Source organism: Pleurodeles waltl, chromosome 3_1, assembly GCF_031143425.1.
Source record: "Pleurodeles waltl isolate 20211129_DDA chromosome 3_1, aPleWal1.hap1.20221129, whole genome shotgun sequence".
NCBI classification, from domain to species: domain Eukaryota; kingdom Metazoa; phylum Chordata; class Amphibia; order Caudata; family Salamandridae; genus Pleurodeles; species Pleurodeles waltl.
Genome location: NC_090440.1, coordinates 1,172,752,101 through 1,172,775,320, shown reverse-complemented (window position 1 = coordinate 1,172,775,320; position 23,220 = coordinate 1,172,752,101). Strand labels below are relative to the sequence as shown.

The following is a 23,220-nucleotide window of genomic DNA, read 5'->3' as shown; positions in this document are numbered from 1 at the left end:
TATTCAGAGCGTCCCCACCCATCTAGCCAGAATTTGGCTTCCACTCATTAAAGTTTAGTTTTACATGTCATTCAAATCTTTAGTTCAGCTGTGAGCCATAAAAAGTACAGTAAAACGTAATATAAAATTGTCAAAGCATTAAAGTCGAGCTACCATACCCAAAAAAGAACAATAAAACATGTTTAAGACAGACAAGCATCGTAAAAAAATATTAGATAAAACAATACAACCAACATTTTTCATAAACTCAATAGATTTGGGTCACAAGAAATAAGCAAATACAAACCTGGACCATAAATTATCAAATGCTGATGCATGTGGGGAAAAAAAGTCTATAAGGACACCCTGTGCTTCTGTGTTATGCAGATACAGACTTAAACCACATCATCTCAAGGTGCTAGTGCATCAGGGGGAACAAAGTCACTAGGATCACCTGTGCTTCTGTGGTATCAGGTCCTGTGTTAAGTTTGAACACCCTGCGTCTAGTCCTCTCCATCGTCAGGGGGTTTTGGGACACAGCAAAAACAATGCTTTGTGTCGTGTTGTATCTCAGAATACGAAGGGCCTCAACATGTTTCCTTACGCCTAAAATCGGGCATATTGGGAGTATCCGTTTTCTCTTCCCCTTCACATAAGCGGAGTAGAAGAACAATTCATGCTCCACAGTTTCCTTGTTGTGACCACAGGAGGGGAATGCCCACCTGTCTCACTCATGTGGCTGACCTCAACCTAGGGGAAAGGAAAGTAGGGGAAACGTGCCATATCAAAACTATAGGTAAAGTTTCCTGGCTGCCACTGGTTCAATCTCGACAAGGAACCATTCTACCTTAAATTTGTCTTTCACCAAAAGGAACCTTCGGAAAGGAGGCCGAAAGAAGATTGTGACTGCTTTAGATTAATTATGTAGTGGCTATAATTGACTTTGATAGTGTTCTTACTATTGGTCCCAGCTGCCATCGGGGCATCCCACAAAATCCCACTTCTCAGCTTCCCAAGCATCTCTCTGATGTACTTTATCCATGGGATTTTGCCGGAGCCTGGCAGACCCAAAGTTTCTTCCAACCCCTGGCAAGATGTTGTAAGTTCAGAGGTAGCCCAGTACCACCCCCAATAGAGGATTGGTCTCAACCCTATTCGTTCTGTAGTTGGCCGAATACCCATGTTAAGCCGGAGTGGAAGCAAAGGGGTGCTAGCAGGGAGGCCTGTCAGCTGGCACAGAAATCTGTTTTCCACTATAGCGAGGGCCGCTGCATCCATGTGGCCCCCAGAGCTCCATCCCATAAAGGGAAGTCTCCACGGCCTGTTTATCAGTTTGCAGCGCCGCTGAAATTGGGTGGAATTTGGAGCCACTCTGCACTGTTATCAACCCCCCCCCCCCAGTATGATGCTCAAGTTTAACTCTACACCTGTTAATATGACGACAGCAGTCAAACTGCTCGGTGAGAATCAATCCTAGATGCTCAAAAGTATGCACACACTCTAGTAGGGAACCCTTTAGACAACAGATTGAGTCTAGTGGTGCGACAGGCATTGAGAACCCTGTATTTTGTTTTTGTAACATTGATATCCAATTCCTTCTCCCTCATAACCATTTAGATGGTCAGTCAGATTATTTACATAAATTGTAAAGATTGGCGGCTAAAACGCAAACTTGTCTGACCCCTCTTGTAACAAGGAAGCAGTCTGTCAACACCTGGGCATAATTGTGCTCATGAAGTCTTATATGCTGGCCAATAAGTATTCAGGAACATCCAAATTAGCCAATACCTGCCAAAGTGTAAGCCTCGGGACCAGATCAAATGGAGAACAGACATATACAAACACTACGCACAACCTACCGCCTCCCAAAGCCACAGTCTTCCAAAAAAGCATTTGGAGGTGGAAGATCTGATCCAGCGCACTGGTCTGTGCTATTCCTGAAATCAGCCTGTAGGGGGGTGAGCACTTCATCAACAGATACCCATTTTTGTAACCTTTCTAAGAGGATCTGTTGAATAAATTCTGAGAGAGGTCAATGAGGCTTATGAGCCGGTAATTAGACTGAAGTGATGAACAGCTTTTTTTGTTTAAGGAAACAATTTCCACCCACAACCAGGTAGGCAGAATGGAACCCCCCTTCATTATAGCATTAAAATAAAGTATGAACCCCAAACATCCATCTCACAATGATAAAGATCTCCCAGGACTTTATCAGGACCTGGAACCTTATTAGGAATGGCCTTAGAGATCACGGATCTGACTTCTTGTAACGTGATGCTGGGTAACGCCTCTCTGTCATGTCTCAGGTCCACTTCTATATTACAGCTAAGGGCAACCGAAGATGACTTAGCTTCTCCAATTACAGAGAATAGGCTAGAAAAATGTGTGACCCAATTGGTGGCAGGGACATTAGTCTCCACAATGCGGAATCCCTCTGCAGAGCCTGTTAACACTAAATTCCAAAAGGTCAGCTGATCTCCCTTTCGCATTGCATCTAAAAGTCCTTCCCACTTTGTGGCCTCCCACTCCTTTTTGGCAAGGTAAATAGCCCTTTTATATGCAATCCTCCGGGTTTTAATCTCATTACCAAGCTCTTCAACCTTTCTAATATGACCTATTATGATCTCCTGGGTATCACTAGAGTCTGCAGACCCTGTCCAGGATAGGAGGCCTTCCAAGTGTTCTACCGCAATTTTATAGTCTACCCCCACCAATTCATACTCTGCAGTGTGACACCATTACTCTCTTCGCATATTATTAGTTGGCCTCAGTCTTCCATCAAAAGGGTCAATGGAGCTGGCTGTCATGCCACAGAGTGGAAAAGCAGTGTCACTAGAATGTGTTTTGTGATCACTATCCTGTCTTGGGAGGACTACCATAATCAGATAAGGCCAAACCACTATCTTCCTCCTGAGTAAAGACCACTAAGTTAGCCCCTAGGGGCTCAAATTGACAATTAAAATCCCCTCCCACTAATTTCAAAGCTCCAGCTGGAGCAGATGCCAAGTGTGAGCTTAATACCTTTAAGGTCGAAGAAACTCTATTTTGCTCCCCCGGTCGAAAATACACATTGAAAATGTACAGGGCAAATTGCAGAAATATCTGGAAAATACATAAAATGTCTGGGGGAAGAAATTGTAAGTTCCTCTACCTTACAGGTGAGAACTGTACGCACCCATGTAATTGCCCCCTCCCCTGATGGTGTCCCCTTACTTGTAGATAGAACTGATTTACTAAAGTTGACATATCCCACCCTATGCACCACCTTGGTGCACGTAGTGTCCTGGAATAGGCAGGAGTCATATAAGTTAACAAACTGGGCCCAATCCAGGCAATTCGACCCAATAATAAACATTCCACTAGACAGGGAGACCTAAAATTAATGACCATACTGTCTCCAAGGTGGTCAGCCTTGCCAGGACCCAACCACCCCATCCTCCGAGTTAGCAAGATGCTATTTGTTTGGGAGAGGGAGAAGTTTCTGTATCTCACCAGCCAATCCAATACTTTATTGGTAAGCTCGCCCAGAGCCTCCCTCTGTCCCTGTGGAACTCCTACTAGAACTGCTACATAGGGGCAAGAAGCTAGCAGTAGGTCAACCACCGGGTGACTCTGAAATGGGGCATGGGCTTTGAGCAGGCTTTGAGCAAGGATGGGTTGGGTTTTAAGAGCATTACCCTTGCTATCCATAGTGAGCTTGTGACAACACAAGTTCCCTCTTAAAATATGAGATAGTAAAGAAGCTATGGGCTGTAATCCCTGTGTGGAAGAATGAACAGGTAGGGAGCTATTTTGTTGCACCATCTGACACAGCAGGGAGCACAGGGGCTAAGGAAGTGACTGACTAGACCCGCCTGCTGGTTGTCCCTAGGGGCGATGGTTAAAGCCCAAGAAGCATGAAGCTGACCTGGCTTTAGAACCCTCGGCCCTTGTTCAGTTGCCAACAATCAATCCAAAATGGACGAGAGTTCCGACCATAAGTCATTTTTTAAACTCTGTGATCCAGTCCTCTTTTAGTTGAGCAACCCAAAGGGGGCAGTGGCTGGCCCATCAGCTACAAGAGAAATTTTAGGCTTTTTCACGGTTTCTTTAGAACCTGGGATAGATGTTAAGTTATGAGTCTGGCCCTGATGTGTAGGCTACTTAGCTGCTACGGAAGGGTGGAGGCTAGACTCAGGAGACGACTCGATGGAACAGATATGGCTGAAGGTAGGTTAGGGAGAGGTGCCTGTCTTCTGATATGATCTGGAGGCGCAACCAGATTATCAGCTGTGGGCGTATTGCAGGTGGAAGAAGAGAAAGAGTCCACATCTGGCGCCAAAGCTTGCAAGGGTCCAATTCCCCAAAACAGTCTAATCTGTGTAAATTCTGTTTCCGTGGAGTTGACCCCCATAGCCTGCTGCAACATCCTGTCACTAGAGGTAGTTTTAGGAGTGAGAGGGATTGATGAGACACCCCCTGTAGCTTTCCTTTTGTCCATTGTGTACAGTGTTCAATTTATAGAGCATGGTAAATACATTAAAACTCAAAACAGGAACCAAAAGTTCGACTGCCGTTAAAACCCTGCACGACCCAAACAAATGCAAAAAGTCACTTAAATGTCCAACACTAAAAAGCCCAGGATGCTACAAACAACGAAGGGCAACTTAGCCACGAAGCCAGACTTTGTAAAGTTAAAATTATTCACCCCCAAGGGTAAGGGTTAAATGGGTGGCCCAGCCCGACCTAATCTGACTGCGGACGTACGCAGATGGGCCTGGGCGTAAGGCCGGGCGCCTCCCACCCTGCGGGATCGGATGACGCGCTTCATAACGCTTTAGAAGCCTCAGGTGGGGGAAATAAACAAGGCTGCCTCCTCAGGCCTTGTGCTTGTTGGCACATGAAGTCCTCCACAGCAGTGACCCAGCAGTGCAACGACCCGCCTTGCTTTTCATTTATTGCCTAACTGTAAATTCCCCCACCTTGCAAATGAGTTTGGAGTTGAGCTAATTAAATGTGGACATAAAATATTCCTCGCAAAACCTCCTTTACTCTCTGTTGCTACCTTTGACTCCAAGATTCCGTGCCATAGATATTAATTTTATCATTTTAGAGGTGGGCGCTGTGTTAATTATACTGCTTTAGTTTTGTGCAAGGTATTAACTCCAGCTAGAAGCTGTGGTCACTGTAGCGATATTTAAATTACCCTCAACATAAGTATAGATCTTCATTGGACTGTATGACTTGGGAGTATTTCAAAGCCCGGACCCTTGGCAGCTTTCGGCTTGGTTTTCGATTCGTGCTGTGACTCTCCTGTGTTTTCTCAGCTTGCATTTAGTTTCTACCATGCTCGCTGGTTTAGTGTACCCGTTTGTCTTTTTAAGAGATCAGTGGCAGGTTTCCCTTTGTGATTAGCTGCTCTGTGTCCGCTTTTTCAAGAGGTGTGATTTAATTTACTTGAGGGTCATTGTTTTTGCCCCCTTGTTCTACGTTGACGGCCTGCTACAACAGCACAGTCCCTGTAGTGAGTGCGATGATAAGTATTTTTCTAGGTTTGAAGCCTGCTTAGTGAGTGAAACAGAAAAAGGTGGAAATGATGCACTGTCTCCATTTCTCTCTCTCGCTTTGCAGTAACATGCACAACTCTTCCTCTTTTAGAGAGCAGGATGATATCTTTTATATTTAGTGTAATGTTTTTGCACACCTGGGTTAAATGTACTGACCACTCCTCTAATGTTAGGTTCACTGGCTACCTGCAAATAGGACTTTATCTTCTTGTGTGAGGCTACCGAAAATGTCAGCATTGTGCCCTGTAAATCATGCCTGTTTGTGGTAAGATGTTGGAGGGATATTAAACTTTGCACGCGGCCTCTCCCACTTCACTTGACATCCAATTAAGAGTCTACACTCATTATTTGTGGAAGCTCTTGGCCGCAGCTTTATTCACAGTTGTTACAATACCAATGTTTCTTTGCGCCCAACTGGAAACATCGAGCTTTGTCCCAAGGTCATAAATCATACTACGGGACATAAATCAATTATTGACAGGTCATACATCATATTACAGGCCGTCAATCAAGTAGTGACATTGACACCTGGTCATAACTCCATCAAATATTACCACATGACATTTGTAAATGACAATCACCATAGATACATTTTATGCTGATTAATATTTGCTTAGTGCCTGTGCCGGTTCGGCGTTTACTGTTGCTGTTTGGTCCTTGAACTGGAGCTTTATTGTCTGTACAGAGAGGAGGGGTAATGCATTCTCATTTTCAGGCCCAACTTGCTACCTTGTATAGTCTGTTGTGCTCCGTCGGCTGGCGGGCCGGGTCGCAGGTGCCGTGTCCTGATCCCCCTTTCCTCTCTGACTGCCTTATCCTGCCGTGAGGCATCCAAAGGCAAGTGGCCGGTCTTCCATCCCATGGTGGCCTTCACAACTCCTTAAGCTCGCTCAGCTTCCTCTTTCGCCAAAAGCGGCGACAAAACCTTGGCTGTAGGTGTGGGTGGGACTTCCTTCTTCTGGTGCTGATGGTCCCAAGCCGTACCCGATACCTGTGTGCCCCACCACTTATAGGGGCAGACGTGCCCTGCAGGCATATTTCAAAAGATATGTGGCCTCCCATTGGCCAGTTTTTCGTGCACCGTGCCTGCCTTGGTGCATTACTTCATGCTGCACCCCCCACTTTTGGTCCAGCCTGGGGTTTAGGGGCTGCTACTGAACATCCCCACCATTTAACCCTTGGGCCGCCGTTGCCGGGCCTAGGCGCCGTTTACCGCGCTGGCCTCCGGAGCCCCCTACAGGTGCGGGCTTCTGCCAATGTCAGCTTAGCAGGGTCTGCACTTACCTCTCTATTCCCACTACCTACCATACCTCTTGTTTCCCGCTTTGCTTCCCGAGGCAAACCACTAAGTTTCATGCTCATACTCCATCAAATGATTCTTTCCACCACCGGTCCTCTTGGCAGCACTAGCAGCATTCTGTGGGCAGAGCACGCCCTATTTAGCCCACCAGTCAAACACTCCTGCTCAAGAGGGTGACTCGATGTCCCACAAACCAGCTTGTCCAAAGGCCTGTTATTCATCACGTGTAACTAGATAGACAAGATTGTTTTTGAAAAGTGCAGCGTAACTAATGGCGTGAGAGAGACCTCTTCTGCTTTTTGTGTACACATTGATTTCCATGTAGTTTGCACTTTGTGAATGAAAAGACCCATTCAAGGCAAAGAACGTTGCATTAGTAAATATAACGTAGGATTGAAAAATGAAACTTTGAAATTATAAGTATTACTGATAAAGTGGCTGTGCTGTAGCCAGTCCGTTTTTAAAAGAAAACATTGAAAAATAAAATATATTGCAATGGCTGTGCTGTAGCTAGCACATTCTTAATTTGATTAATTTTATTGATTTTACCTATACTTATAGGAGGCTTTTTGCCATACTGATATAAAGAAATATACATGCAGTATTTAAGCCGTTCAGCTTTAGGTATCGTATTCTCTTCTAGTTAAGTTGAAACAAGACTTCTTTAGCCTGTTTTTTTCATAAACCTTTCTTTTTGCATTCTCCTCTCATCTGTCAAACTCTTACCAGTGGTAATGTGGATACCAGAGAAATGACATAAATTTGCTGGAAAGAGAAGAATGACTCTTTATAGATTCCAGATCTTGTGAGATTTGGTAAAAGAGATTTGTCCAAGTTTAAGTTCAGGTATTTTTGCTTCCTCCTTTATTACGCCTTCAGTCATGTAGGAGGAAAGACAAAAGACAGTCCATAAAAGGAGACACTACGATTTAGAGTTGGAGGTGTTGGACCTGGAGCATCCGGAGGACAGGGATTTCCTGCTCCTCAGGATCTGCAAGACATGATTAATAAAGCGGTGGCAGCAGCATTAAGGGCACACGAGCCACTTGCCTGATCAAGTGGAAAATGATTCTGATAGGGCCGCAACATTTAAGGTCCAGACTTTTTGGAACGTCTTTCACATTTGAGACATAATCTGGGATTTCCAGAGCCTATCTCTGTCCATGAAAATATTTTTTGCACAGTATCAACAGAAGAAGCCAGATGCATTACCATTCCATCCCTTAGTATGGAAGTGCTGACAAAAGAATGAAAGGACATTGAGAAAACTCTGTTTCTCAGGGTTCTAGCTAAAAGATGCCCATTGAGGGGTTTCCAGGAAGAATTCCCCTCTTCTGTAAAGGTGGATTCTCTTAAGGTGGACTTTCCTCCCATGGTACAATTCCAGAAAATGCGTCCCCTTTAGATGTTGTAGATGGGAAGGTGGATTCAGCAGTTGAGTGTACGCTGCCTCTAACTTTGCCATTCGAGCTTCTGCATGTGCTTCATATACTGTTCAGTCCCCGTTGAAGGACTTACTCTGGCAGATGAGATCCAGTAGGGTTCTAACTGCACTGAAATATTGTCCAAGTTGGAACAGCAAGTAATACTCCTGGTGGACTTTTCCTTTGTTTTGTTTTTTCTGCGTCTGCTTCTGCATCAGCCATCTCAGTTCGAAGACCCATATGGATGCGATCGTGGAGGGTGGAAGCATCTCAGAAGACTATGCTGAACCATCTTCCTTTTACAGGATCCAAACTGTTCGAAAAGCTGATGGCTCAACCCAGTTTTTCCTCCAGAGGTCATGGTTTTTCTGAAAGGAGGAGATTTTATTCCCAGAGAAACATGAGGTTTTTTTCAACTCTTTAGAGGAAGGGGACATGGATAGGGCGTCCCTCCCTCTGGAAAAATCCTAGTCTCAACTGGCAAGCTTATCCCAGCCAACAACTCAGAAATCCTGACTATGCTGGACCAGTAGGAGGACAGCTTCTTCAGTTTTTCACCATTTGGGAAAGTTGATATCAGATGCCTGGTATTTGGATATCTTTCATCAAGGTGATGAGATAGTTTCAGGAAACCCCAGGAGAATTTTCCAGGTTCGGAGCAGTTGAGATAGAAATTCAAGTGGTGGCTGATTCTAGAGAATATGATCAGGGTTTTTTTCCCTGGTGGTTCCAGATCCAAGGACTGCCACTACAGATTCAGTCTGAAGGTATGGGGGTTGTTCTAGAGAGTTACTCAGTCCAGGGGCTTTTGGCATGGAGGAGAGAAAGAACTGTTGAAAATGGAGAGAACTGGTAGCTACATTCACTGCTCTTCAAGCTTTTCACCCACTGGTTCGCAATCATGCATAAAAGATAAGGACAGACAATCAGGTGGGCAGGGCTTACATAAATCACCAAGATGGCACTCGAGTGCGGGCACCAGCAGTCTTGTCCCAGGAAATATGGTCCTTGGCAGAGTCCAATCTCCTTTCTCTGGAAGCGATGCATCTTCTAGGGAAGGAGAATGGGCTTGTAGATCAGTTGAGCCATGTGTTTCTGCCCTCTCTTGCAACGAGTCTTTCCCCAGTGATTTTCCATCAGATCTGCTAGAAATTTGGGGTCCCTTGGATAGACTTGTTTGCCACAGTACAGAATTCTTAGCTTCCCAGATTCTCCATCCTGAACCCTTCACAGAAAGCCTGGGGTCAGAATGCTCTCAGTCCAGTGGATGTAGGTCCTGATTTATGCCTTCCCTCCCGTTCCCTTAATTTCCAGGGGTGTCAGGAAGATCATTCAGGGGGGAAAAAAAACATTTATGGTCCTTCATTGGCCTCAAAGGCTGTGGTTTACCATTCTCCTCAAACTGGCGGTTGAGAATCCTTGGAGTTTTCCAACTGCTCCTTCTCCGTTACAGGTTTCCCCTCCTTCCAGAAGCCTCGCTGATAAAACTCAGAGTATCTGCCTGGAACTTGAAAGGTCACAACTGATTAGTTTGAGTTGTTCAGTGGAAGTGGCTTCTACAGTTCAGTAGTCCAGGAGGCCTTCTGCGCTCAAGAATTATGCAGGAGTTTGAAACATTTTGAGGTATGGTGTAGTTCAAGGGGATTGTCTTCTGCCTCCTGTCCTATTACTCCTATTTCAGAATTCCTGATGGGGTGTTTTTCTACGTGGACTTTCTGTTTCCATTTTGTGTAGTCAGTTGGCTGCTATTAGAACTTTCATGGTCCAGGAGATTCTGAATATTGAAAACCTTGTTGTTAGATTGCTAAAGAGTTTTGCAAATAAGAGGCCAGTAATTCACTACCCCATTCGAAGCAGGGATTGCCGTCAGTCCTTTGTTTTCTTCAGGACCCCCCTTTTTGAGGCACTGGACTCTGTTCCGTTACATTTTTTGAGTCTTATAGTATTTTATCTAGTAGCTATTGCACCTGTAAGATGACTAAGGGGAATTGTGGCTTTTTTGATAGATTAACCATACTTTGTTTTTTCCTGACAGGGTAGTGATCAGAACCAACCCAGCCTTTCTTCCAAAAGTGGTGCCATCTTTTCTTTTAAATGAAGATATTATTTTGCTGTTTTCTTTCCTGACCCTCCTTCTGATGAGGAAGTTTGTCTACATCTATTAGATGTTCATAGTGCTGTGTTAATTTACAAAGTTCGTTCAGCTGAATATAGAAAGGTTCAGTTTCTTTTTGTGACTTTTTGAACAAGTATCATAGGGCTTTGGCCAACTTCTTCCACTTTAAGCATATGAGTCGAAGAAACTGTGTTGTATTATTATTCCTGTGATGCGTCCAATTTAGGCCCCATTCAGAGGACATCTACAAGGCCCATATCAACTTCATGAATAGTATACAAGGATGTGTCACTGAAGGACATTTGTAATGCGGCCTCTTGGGCCTCTCCAAATACCTTTGTATCACACTATAGACTCCAGTTAGGAGACTCTAGCTCAACTGCTTTTGGGTCTGGGTACTTTTGCCTGTATTGAATTGAATTGTAGCATGAATAAATACTCCTATGTGGCATATGTCATGTCTTTGGTAATTTCTTTTATCTCTAAATAGGGAGGATGGCTTGGGTTTATCTGCATTAGTAACGGCTGGGACATAAAAGACGGAGGAGGAGGTAATGCTCAGATTACTTACTGGTAATGTTCATTACTCTGAGTCGTAGTCTTCCTCGTCCCTCCCTCTCCAATTACTTATGTGGTCCTCCTTGATTTTGGCTTGGATTACTGGATGTGAGGAAGGGTTAGTCCTTCTTTTATTGCAACTCCATTAAAGGGGACGCTCTGTCCATGTAGGGGGTTAATGTTTTTAGTTTTTATTATTTTATATGGTCTACGTTGGAGGCAGAAGCGTCAGTAGAAAGGATTGTGACGAGGAAGACTACGACTCGGAATAATGATTACTGGTAAGTAATCAGAGCATTTGTAGGCCCAGGCACCAGTCAAAGAAATGGTAAAGATGCAGTGCACAGTGGAAGGAACACACACAAGATCGGCAAGCGTGGACACAAATAATGAGTAGGCACATGAGAGTAAGTAATGGGTGGGCTCCAAGCCCCCTCTGTTTTTGGTAAACCACAGTATGCCCCACAACAGACAGCTCATGCAATATCTAGTAGGTTTGACTTATAAGGGATAGTTCTCTTTTTACTGACTTTATTGCCTTGAAAAGGCCCTCTGTGGGCTGAGTGGTATGAGCTGGAAGATAATTTATCTACTACATACCCATGCATGAAGTGCCGCTCATTCTTCCTCTCTGGAGGGTGAAGTGAAATATGATAGATTGATTCAGAAAGATGGCCATAGGGTGAATTATCTGTAAATATTTGAGATATCCTATAATAAGTTCTTTTGAAGATAGACGATTGACTTTACCTAGAACCATGCCATGAGGTGGGTTTTGTGATTGAGCCTCAAGTTTTTCTCGCATCGGATTCTACAAGGGATCTTTGACATGCTGCTTTCAGCTTCTGCTGTCAGGATGATGGTTGGGTGAGCTTGAATGTTCATAGTGACCAATACTGCGCTGCAGATTTTGAGCTTTTGATATGATAGAATTCCATTCTGAAGTGATAACATTGATGATTATTATTATTTTGTTATAGTAATATTTGACATTTGAGGACAAATAACAGGGAATGTCCGGTTCTTAAGTCTTAGGAATCTTCAAATAATGACTCTCTGCCATTCTGCCCCATTGAAAAGCCCCCCTACGGTAGTGAGTTTATTTCGTACGTATCTGGGCATTACATCAGATAACCAGCGATCGGTGTGCAAAGTAAACAACATTAGTGTATTGGGTTCTGTGATCCAGATTAAACGAAATTTGGGAAAGCCAATAGTTCTCGCCTAAGAGAGCTATTGGCTTTGGCAATGTTTTGTAGCCATACTGTATAGCAGCCTGGGTGTTTTTTTTATTTTTTAAGTTTAATTGATTTTAGCCACACTGCGATACAACCAGGGCTTAATGCGTTTTTTAAAGTGCATCACCACTAGATGCATTGTTGTCCTTTTTTTAATCATATTTATTTTTAGCCATGCTGCACAGCAGCCATTCCGCTATACAGCATGGGTACTGATCATAGCCAAAGTCTGCAATGCACATGCTGTACAGCATGAACAAAAGGCAATGGCAGAGGTAATAGTCTCAAAGGAGACCCCTATTGACTATGCTGCCCATCTCCATGTCTTAGTGAAATATATTTGGAAGCAGATAACATTTGTTGTACAGCAAAAACAGATTGCATCTTTTGTCACAATAAACATCCATTTCAAAGGAGAAAAGGGCTTCTTTGAAGTGCATGCAACATTGTAAAACATAGCTACAAATGAAAGAGGTTCAACAAGGACAACAGGGATGAAGGAAAATAAAACTAGTACCTAAATTACAGCACAATAGACACAAGGAGACCAATTAAACTGAAGCAATCTGCATGCTCCATCTGAAAAAAGAGGAAATAAAGTGAGCAAACACTGACCAATTAGAAGGCAGCAAGTAAGAATGACATTGAAGCCAACTAATGTTAAGCTATGGGTGGACTGCAAGGCCCTTGTTGTATACAGTATCTCTCACAAGAGTCTGCATGTGCTGTCGGTGACGACATCTAAAAATAAACAGTTTTGAAAACCTCACACCTAGACTGATAGCACAAGAGGTGAATATCCTGATGAACATAAAGCAGGGGATATTTCTTCCCTTATTTTCTGTCAAAAAGAAGGGAAAAAACAGAAGTATCATCCTATTAAGGACTTGATAATGGTAAACATATGGGTCGACAAAGATAAGTTTAGTATGCGGTTTCTGTGTCAGATATTTGTATAGCTTTATCAGGCTGGCTTGATGTCTGCTGCAGGTTTGCATTCCTCTATTCCCTTCTGCCCATGTCACCCATTTCTTGTATTTTTGTGAAATTAAGACCCAAATAAAAACAAAGGGCCAGATGTATCAAGCCTTTTTGCATTCGCAAAAGGTGCGAATTGCCGTTTGCAAATGCAAAAATGCCTTTCGGTTTTTATGAAAAGGCATTTGCAACGCAAATTTAAGGAATCGCTAAAATAGCGATTCCTTAAATTTGCGAGCCTATTTAGAGAATCGCAAATTGCGATTCTCTAAATAAGAAATCGCAAATAAGGAATCCTTATTTGCAATTTCTAAACCACATGTAACAAGCAATTCCTTAATGCGAATTGGGCATTAAGGAATCGCTATTACCACCAAGTTGAACTTGGTGGTAATCATGTGCAAATGAAAAAAAAAAAACATTAAAAATGCATTTTTAAAATTGACATGTAACGCACACATGTCCCTTTGGCATGTGTGCGCCTTACATGTCCTGAAATATTTTTTTGGGGTGCAGCTTGAGGGGGCCTTAGGCCCCCAGCACCCTGGGGTTTTGCATTTCCTAAATTGCGAATTCAGTTAGGAATTCGCAATTTGGGAAATGCAAAAAATTCGCAAATATGGGCCTACAGGCCCAAAGGTGCAAATGGTGTCTGTATCGCAATTTGCGATTCGGTAATAGCATTTGCAATTTTTAAGAAATCGCTATTACCGAATCGCAAATATGATACATTGCATTTTGCGTATCAGAAATAGCGATTTCTTAAAAATCGCTATTTCCGAATCGCAAATGCCTTTTTTGTTACATCTGGCCTAAAGTGCTTCAGTCTGGCCTAAAGTCACCTTCTGGCGCCTTTTCCAAATATGAGGCGAATATAGCAGCTGACCTTCAAAAGATCTGTGGTCATCTGTCCTCCCATCTCTAGGATAGGCTGGTCAAGACTGAAGATGAGCAGACTTCATCATGTTATGATCACAAACATAGAACATCTTTAACACCAAGGTCTGTTCATCAGTGGAATCAAATCTTTTTTTTCTCTCTCTTCACGCAAATCATCAAATAGTTGGGTGCTGGAAACAGAGGGAAAAAAAAGACTTTACCATCAGTAGAAGGACTGTTTTCTATGCCGGACAAATCTTGGCACCTACAATCCACACTAAATGGAATCTCAACGTTGTTGGGTTTCTTCCTACCTACAACTAGGTGCTACCTAAATGTCATGAAAAACCAATGCAGCCGAGTGTGTTGGAGGTGGGAAACATGGAATGTTGCTGAATGATTATAAATCTTGACCTCTTCAGTTGAAGTGTAATTTGAAGATGTTGCTAGGTGTTCCAACGAGTTGATTGTTCCTTCCGAATGTGGCATAGATCGTCCCTCAGTTACAAGCATTACATGCTTAGTCATGATAAGTGTCATTTGTGTTAGTTCATGAGTGGTAAATGAGATTTCAAGAGATGATTGGATGACAGTAGTGCAGGGCTTGGGAAACATCTCAAGATCACTGGTGTCTTCAGGTGTTGTAATACAGTTGTAGTTTTGAGATACTAAGACATGTTTCACCTTGTGTGCAGTGGCCTAGAACAATTTCACAATGTTGCTGAGGATGTCTAGTGACAGTGGGATCAAACTCCATTTGACTACATTGCATGAGATGTTTATAAGGGTGGTATCTAGGATGTTGGACTTGTCAATCATATGGGTAAATGAGTTACATCTTTTTGATGTCGTTGTTTGATGGCTGTGAAATTCTGGAGGAGGTCAACAGAATGGTTTGGGTGAGGACTTGATTGCCTTGGGTCCGTGCGTATTGTTTGGGCAGGGTGGATTGCAGAATTACAAATGTAGACTTAAGAATCCAATATGGCAAAAGGTGGTATAAAAAGGCATAAAAGCGTTGATAGAGCTTTGTAAAGTCACTTTAAATGTATTTCTATGAAATGAGTGCTGTAGTTGAACTGAAAATAATACTCATTCAGTAATTCCAAACAAATGTTCCATGCGTTAACATAAATAAAAAACACTTCTTGAAGGATATCCTATGCCAGTTGGTTCTTAAACCTACTGTTAAGCCAGACTTGTCCAGCTCTTTTACAAAGAGAGAGATCAATTCGCCCTTAGCCTAACTGAACAAGTAGGAGTTAACCCGGAGGACTTTGGAGGCAGCTGGCGCTACTCACACTCCAGAAGATCCCTGTGAAGTTTACTTTGCGTTCCCAACTTTATGTGAGTATGGTAACAAATGTACACGTTTATTTCAGATATTTGTTGTTCATGCTCACAGTGACAGTGTCTATTTCCCTTGCTACTGTTAGTGAAAAGTGCTTGCTTTTGCTATATTTGCCTATCTTATTGATAATAGGCTACCTGTGTCACAGAACCACATCTGGCTAACTGAACATGTTACTTAGATGTTACTGATACTTGATACTTCAGTTGCTGTACTTCGTGTTTATTCCAGTTGATATATTAAAAATCAGAAACAAGGGGGCGTGGCCTGGCAAGATGGCTGCCTGGTAGCATTTCCCCAGAGCACCTAGCCAGCCTCATCACAATCCGTTCTTAATCACTGTGTAATTGCCCCCCAAGATGGGCACCACGCAGTTCTCACCCCCACCTGCAGATTGGTGCAAAAATCTGCCTGTTGTGGTGATCACTGGGCGTCGGGCTGCTGCTGAGTCCGGGCCTGCTGTGACGGTGGCGGGCTTTGTTTGGGCAACAAGGGTGAAGGAAATCAGACTTGTGCGACAGGCTCGACCGATCCACAGAGACCTGCAGCCGCTGACGGTTGTGGAGTGCTGCCGCTACTGCAGCATTGGATTGACATCGCACCTGACGTTGGCGAGTGGAAGCCGCTTCATTGGTGGCCGTCGCTCGGCGGCCTTAGAGAGGTACAGCCGTGCAGACTGCCGGGACCTCGACCCACTCCAGCAAAAACTGATGTGCGGAGGCGCCTCGGGGTTCGTTGAGGTCATCCCTGTTTGGTCTGTATGCGGAGGGCCGCAAGGCTGTGCTTGGCCTGAACGAAGGTGTGATTCAGGCGACCCTTGGTTATTCGTCCCTGCCTCGTGCTGTTGGTCCTCATCCCCCTGTGTGGACTCAAAGCGATGGTAGGGGCGAGAACGTGGGCATACTGTGCATTCGCACTAGTAAGAAGTGCTTGGGCCCCTTTGGGATTGCACATTGGAACTTTGGTATGTGACTGGGGCCATCAACTCCATCATTTACATCCCATTGTTGGGTTTCTTGGCTGGAGAGCACACAGTACTGTGGGCCCTGAACCTGTTAGGAGTGTATTTGGGACCCCCACTGTACACTTCTAGTGGCTACTGAATTTTTTAAAAATTATTTTAACTGGGGGAGGTGGGTGCTCTCGTTTTGCAACTGCTCGACTGCGTTCCCTGGGGACAAAACCCACCTGCTGTATTGAGGAGCCTGCAGCCCACAGATACAGCAGGTGGGTGCCCTGTTGCGGGAGCTGGTCCACGCAGGCACGGCAGTTGGAGCCGAAATTGTGCGTTGGGACTGTGGGGGTTTGTTCCTTTGAGGGGCACCTGACTGACATCTTGTTGTTCCTCATGGGGACCATACCTATTGATTCCTGCTTCCTGTTACCTGAGTTGGCATCATGGAGAAAGATAAGCCCCACAAGCCAGTGCAGGCCAATAAAATTGATAACTATGTTCTCCTCCTCCTGCAGGATAGTGCAGCATGTGAGCAGCCCAAGCAGCCTCCACCCTGGAATCCTCTACCGCCTATGATGGCGGAACTGCTGATGGAACTTCGGTGGGCTTGAGAGCTCCTGATGGTAACAATCAGGCCCTGGAGATGGGCCTGCTTTGCGCAGACTGCATCAAAATCTCTGAGAGTTTCACAGAATCCGAGGGACATGTCACCAAGCTCCAGTAGGAGGTGGCTATGCTCTGTAAAATGGTTTCTGGGCTGCTAAGACTAACGACTCGCTTGGATGATCGACTGGAAGATATGGACTGTTGTTTCAGGAGGAGCAACCTTTAATTTGTGGGCTTTCCAAGCTTTTCTAAATTGAGCAAGCACATCGCACATTAGTCCCAGTACCGAAGTGTACCCCCGACCCTCTCCCCCTCCAATTCACAAACAAAAATATTATGATTTTCCCAGATTACACTAGAAAGATAGAAAGAATATATGCCGACCAAAAACTGACTCTGGTACCGCAATAATAGCTGCAGTTTAATGTTTCTGGCGAAGTTGCATGTTCAACATGTTCCTCTTTTTTGTTACCCCTGAGGAAGCTAACGACTGGCTTGATTCTTTGGGCCATGAACTGAGCAAACAACGCACCAGAAACAGGTTGGGTGGCTCTGAGACCCCCCTGGAGCAGCACGAGACAGAAGCCCAGTGTGGACTGTGGTCGGAGCTCAGACTCCCGACAGACCGGGAAGATTCTAGTCTGTCCTGATAGAACTTTGGAGGATTCCCACTGTGTGTCAGCTTCCCATGATCCCTTCCAGGACCAAAGAGATGGTGTTGAATACTGCAAGGATGGTACAGAATGAAAACCAAGGTAGTGCTGAAAGGAAGTCGCGCGCAGCTCCTGGAAACGTGGGACCGCTTAAATAAATGTTCCCACACCAACTATTGACACAAGATTCAAACCAGTGTTGAGTGCCCTGTGGGAGGTCACTGCGGATTTGGGAGAACTGGAATTGTAGAGAGTGAGAAATCCTAATATTAAGGCATATTTCTGTTCTGTGTCTGCCACGGGTATGTGTAGTCATTTGGATTATTGTCTCTTGTCGGGTGCATTGCTCCACTGTGTAAAGGCGGCTTCTCCTATAGCATGTTATAAATCTGATCACTCCTCATTGTTGGTCACCCTTAAAATGTCTTAAGAGGCCCGAGGGTGCCCTTGTGAAGGATGCAGGTGAGGCCTTGAATGACCCAGTATTTAACAAGACGGTGAAGGAGGTAGTGGACCACTACTTTACAGATAACTGGGGTACTGCTTCTACGTGTGCCATTGAGTGGGACGCTATGAAGGTGGTCCTACTTGAGGAATGTATGAAAACAATATTTGGGGTGCGGCAGCAGCTTTCCCGGTCATTGAAAATCATGGAGCGGAGACTGGGCAGTCTTGAGCACAGCCTATTGGAATGACACAAGAACCTTACAGAATGGACAGATTGTAGGTGAAAGCTCCTGGAAACGTGGGACCACTTAGATAAATTTGCCCACATCAACTAACGTTATTCATCACGAATACCTGACCCCGTCCACGTTACATAACATTTACCCACATTGGTCAACCGCCAGCTCTAGATGTAACCATATCCAGGCGGATTTCATTCATGGGATCTGGGATTGCCCCAGCCTAGACAGATATTGGGTTGGGGTGCTTGCCTTCTTGAACGTGGCCACAGATTGGGATACCCCCGGGATATGGGACAATGCCTACGGGGACAGGTTCTCCTCAAGAAGAATAGGAAGTTAAGTATGTGATTCCTACTATTGGGGCTTTCACCAGCTAAGTTTAGGATAGTTATTCATTGGTTGTCCCTGACTGCCCCCAAACATGCTGACTGGAAGAAGGATGTGGCTGAATGGATGACAAGTTGATAGACAATTTGGAAGCCTGGACTGCAATGCTAACTGACTTATTGGACCCCCCTGGATACACCTCCATCCTGATCTATGCTGGGTATGTGGTGTAATCCCCACGGGTTGGGATGTTTGGGTGGGTTGTCACCTTAATGCTGGAGATAGGTAGAGGAGCACTGTTCTTACATGTTAATTGCGTAAGTAGCAACAGATATGTGTGTTCCGGAGTGGACCTGCATGGGGACTTGAGGTTGAAGGACGATTGATGATGGATGTAATATCATATGATGTCACTCATTGCTATATCGAATAAAAAAAAAAAATGATTACCGTATCGTGATGTTATATAAATGCCTATACATCCTATACCCCCCAAAAATCAAAAACAAACTGGCGTAGGGAGCTGTCAGCAAAACCACTCAAAATAATATTCTTGGCAAAAGATATTTTGTAACAGAATTTGATCCACAACTGATGTTTTATCCAGGCGCATCTCTTCTGTAAAATTAAATATTTTTTAACAAAGGCTTAATAGTGTTATCTAGCCTGTTTCCAACTCTCAATTTGCTCAGAGAGAGAGTTTGGTTACCCGTGGGAGCCACAACTTCAACTCGGTTTTCTAGGTGTCTCAACAGACAAATTAACACAAACCCGGTTTTGCATAGGTCACCAGCATACATATAGTATCCAATGGGTGCCTCGATTTTAATAGCAGGCCCCTTGACTAAAAGTGCATGTTAATTGCTATGTTTCGTGACTAATATAGCGTATTTCTTGGTGTGTAACAATAAGCAGTTCAGGAGTACATCTTGTACTTGCAGCTGTGTCCTTGTGACAGCCCTTCAAGCCATGTTATTATTACCTTCTCCCCTCACCTACCCAGAGTATTAGGCAGGTGGATTGAAATATTATAATCTGAAGATCAGATCAGTTAACCGAACTATTGACAATCACAGCAGGTTACACGTTGTTAGGTGTAGACATAAGTTTCAGTGGAAGCCGTCATGGAGCTTGAACCATTCAATAGTGACTAATCTGCATGACCATTTGCAGACCATTTTTGGTTGTAGCCCTGCTGAGGTGCTATTTGTACAAGAAAAACAACAAGTTGGGTGCACTTTTATTGTGAAAGCTATGCTAAAGCTTTGTTTTTCTTTAAGGTGAAAAAGGAGTGGGAAGAAGCAGAACACCAGGCCAAGAACTTGCCAAAGGTTGAAAGGCAGACCCTTATTCAGGTAATTGTATTGTATAACTCTGGTATGTAGTGCACAGCAATTGTTGAAACAGTCCTACAACCGAACCGGTCTTTGTTCCTTCATAGTAACATGGCTACAGATCTGGTTTTGCACTATTTAGGTCTCACCTGTTACAGTGCAAGAGATTGTTTTTCAGTAAGGGGCGTGGAACTGGTCCATTGCTTGCCCATTCCTTGGCTTCATTTTCACTCTTATTTTCTGACTCCTAATTGGATGGACAATGCCTTGTGACTGGACTAACCACTGACTGCTTCATCTTGATTAAGGTCCTTTCACTGCTGTTGCTGTGATTGAAATACTATTTTTATTTTTTAATATCTTCCTTTCTTTTTTGTTGATTCTTCCCGCCCATTAACTGCCTTCTCAACAGTATTGCATCTTCCCTCCCATCTGTACCCTCCATTGTCTCTGTTGCTTCTTCCCTGCTGTCTCTCACCCTCCAGTTTACCATTTTGTCTCTTTCCTGCTGAATCCTCACCCTCCCGCTGCATGTTTTCTCTTCCCTCCCGTTGCCTGCGTTGCCTCTTCCCGCCCACCCTCCCATTTCCTGCTTTGCCTCTTCCCGCCCACCCTCCCGTTGCCTGCCTTGCCTCTTCCCGCCCACCCTCCCGTTGCCTGCCTAGCCTCTTCCCGCCCACCCTCCCGTTGCCTGCGTTGCCTCTTCCCGCCCACCCTCCAGTTGCCTGCGTTGCCTCTTCCCGCCCACCCTCCCGTTGCCTGCGTTGCCTCTTCCCGCCCACCCTCCCGTTGCCTGCGTTGCCTCTTCCCACCCACCCTCCCGTTGCCTGCGTTGCCTCTTCCCGAGTTGCCTGTGTTGCCTTCCCCCTCCCACCCGCCCGTTGCCTGTGTTGCCTTCCCCCTCCCACCCTCCCGTTGTCTGTGTTGCCTTCCCCCTCCCAGCCTCCCGTTGTCTGTGTTGCCTTCCCCCTCCCACCCTCCCGTTGTCTGTGTTGCCTTCCCCCTCCCACCCTCCCGTTGTCTGTGTTGCCTTCCCCCTCCCACCCTCCCGTTGTCTGTGTTGCCTTCCCCCTCCCACCCTCCCGTTGTCTGTGTTGCCTTCCCCCTCCCACCCTCCCGTTGTCTGTGTTGCCTTCCCCCTCCCACCCTCCCGTTGTCTGTGTTGCCTTCCCCCCTCCCACCCTCCCGTTGTCTGTGTTGCTTCCCCCCTCCCACCCTCCCGTTGTCTGTGTTGTCTCTTCCCTCCCACCCTCCCGTTGTCTGTCTGTGTTGCCTCTTCCCTCCCACCCTCCTGTTGTCTGTCTGTGTTGCCTCCCACCCTCCCGTTGTCTGTGTTGCCTCCCCCTCCCACCCTCCCGTTGTCTGTGTTGCCTCCCCCTCCCACCCTCCCGTTGTCTGTGTTGCCTCCCCCCTCCCACCCTCCCGTTGTCTGTGTTGCCTCCCACCCTCCCGTTGTCTGTGTTGCCTCCCACCCTCCCGTTGTCTGTGTTGCCTCCCACCCTCCCGTTGTCTGTGTTGCCTCCCACCCTCCCGTTGTCTGTCTGTGTTGTCTCTTCCCTCCCACCCTCCCGTTGTCTGTCTGTGTTGCTTCTTCCCTCCCACCCTCCCGTTGTCTGTCTGTGTTGCCTCTTCCCTCCCGTTGTCTGTGTTGCCTCCCCCCCTCCCACCCTCCCGTTGTCTGTGTTGCCTCCCCCTCCCACCCTCCCGTTGTCTGTGTTGCCTCCCCCTCCCACCCTCCCGTTTTCTGTGTTGCCTCCCCCTCCCACCCTCCCGTTTTCTGTGTTGCCTCCCCCCCTCCCGTTTTCTGTGTTGCCTCCCCCTCCCACCCTCCCGTTTTCTGTGTTGCCTCCCCCTCCCACCCTCCCGTTGTCTGTGTTGCCTCCCCCCTCCCACCCTCCCGTTGTCTGTGTTGCCTCCACCCTCCCGTTGTCTGTGTTGCCTCCACCCTCCCGTTGTCTGTGTTGCCTCCCACCCTCCCGTTGTCTGTGTTGCCTCCCACCCTCCCGTTGTCTGTGTTGCCTCCCCCTCCCACCCTCCCGTTGTCTGTGTTGCCTCCACCCTCCCGTTGTATGTGTTGCCTCCACCCTCCCGTTGTCTGTGTTGCCTCCACCCTCCCGTTGTCTGTGTTGCCTCCCACCCTCCCGTTGTCTGTGTTGCCTCCCACCCTCCCGTTGTCTGTGTTGCCTCCCCCCTCCCACCCTCCCGTTGTCTGTGTTGCCTCCCCCCCTCCCGTTGTCTGTGTTGCCTCCCCCCTCCCGTTGTCTGTGTTGCCTCCCCCCTCCCGTTGTCTGTGTTGCCTCCACCCTCCCGTTGTCTGTGTTGCCTCCCACCCTCCCGTTGTCTGTGTTGCCTCCCCCTCCCACCCTCCCGTTGTCTGTGTTGCCTCCACCCTCCCGTTGTATGTGTTTCCTCCACCCTCCCGTTGTCTGTGTTTCCTCCACCCTCCCGTTGTCTGTGTTGCCTCCCCCCTCCCACCCTCCCGTTGTCTGTGTTGCCTCCCACCCTCCCGTTGTCTGTGTTGCCTCCCACCCTCCCGTTGTCTGTGTTGCCTCCCACCCTCCCGTTGTCTGTGTTACCTCCCCCTCCCGTTGTCTGTGTTACCTCCCCCTCCCGTTGTCTGTGTCTGTGTTGCCTCCCCCCTCCCGTTGTCTGTGTCTGTGTTGCCTCCCGTTGTCTGTGTCTGTGTTGCCTCCCCCCTCCCGTTGTCTGTCTGTGTTGCCTTCCCCCTCCCGTTGTCTGTGTCTGTGTTGCCTCCCCCCTCCCGTTGTCTGTGCCTGTGTCTGTGTTGCCTCCCCCCTACCGTTGTCTGTTGCCTTCCCCCTCCCACCCTCCCGTTGTCTGTGTTGCCTCCATCCTTCCCACCCTCCCGTTGTCTGTGTTGCCTTCTAATGTCTGTGTTGCCTCCCCCTCCCACCCTCCCGTTGTCTGTGTAGCCTCCTAATGTCTGTGTTGCCTCCCCCCTCCCACCCTCCCGTTGTCTGTGTTGCCTCCTAATGTCTGTGTTGCCTCCCCCTCCCACCCTCCCGTTGTCTGTGTTGCCTCCTAATGTCTGTGTTGCCTCCCCTTCCCACCCTCCCGTTGTCTGTGTTGCCTCCCCCTCCCACCCTCCCGTTGTCTGTGTTGCCTCCCCCCTCCCACCCTCCCGTTGTCTGTGTTGCCTCCCCCCTCCCACCCTCCCGTTGTCTGTGTTGCCTCCCCCCTCCCACCCTCCCGTTGTCTGTGTTGCCTCCCCCCTCCCACCCTCCCGTTGTCTGTGTTGCCTCCCCCCTCCCACCCTCCCGTTGTCT

General features: G+C 46.4%; 1 protein-coding gene across 8 annotated transcripts in view; it reads left to right on the top strand.

Annotated features, from left to right (window-relative positions):
• APLP2 (amyloid beta precursor like protein 2) overlaps positions 1-23,220 on the top strand; it is a 438,018-nt gene that overhangs the window by 317,584 nt on the left and 97,214 nt on the right. For all 8 annotated transcript variants that reach the window (XM_069224475.1, XM_069224476.1, XM_069224474.1 and 5 more), the window contains one exon: positions 19,880-19,954. In XM_069224475.1, the coding sequence (XP_069080576.1) occupies positions 19,880-19,954 (75 nt within the window). The remainder of the gene's footprint in view (positions 1-19,879; positions 19,955-23,220) is intronic.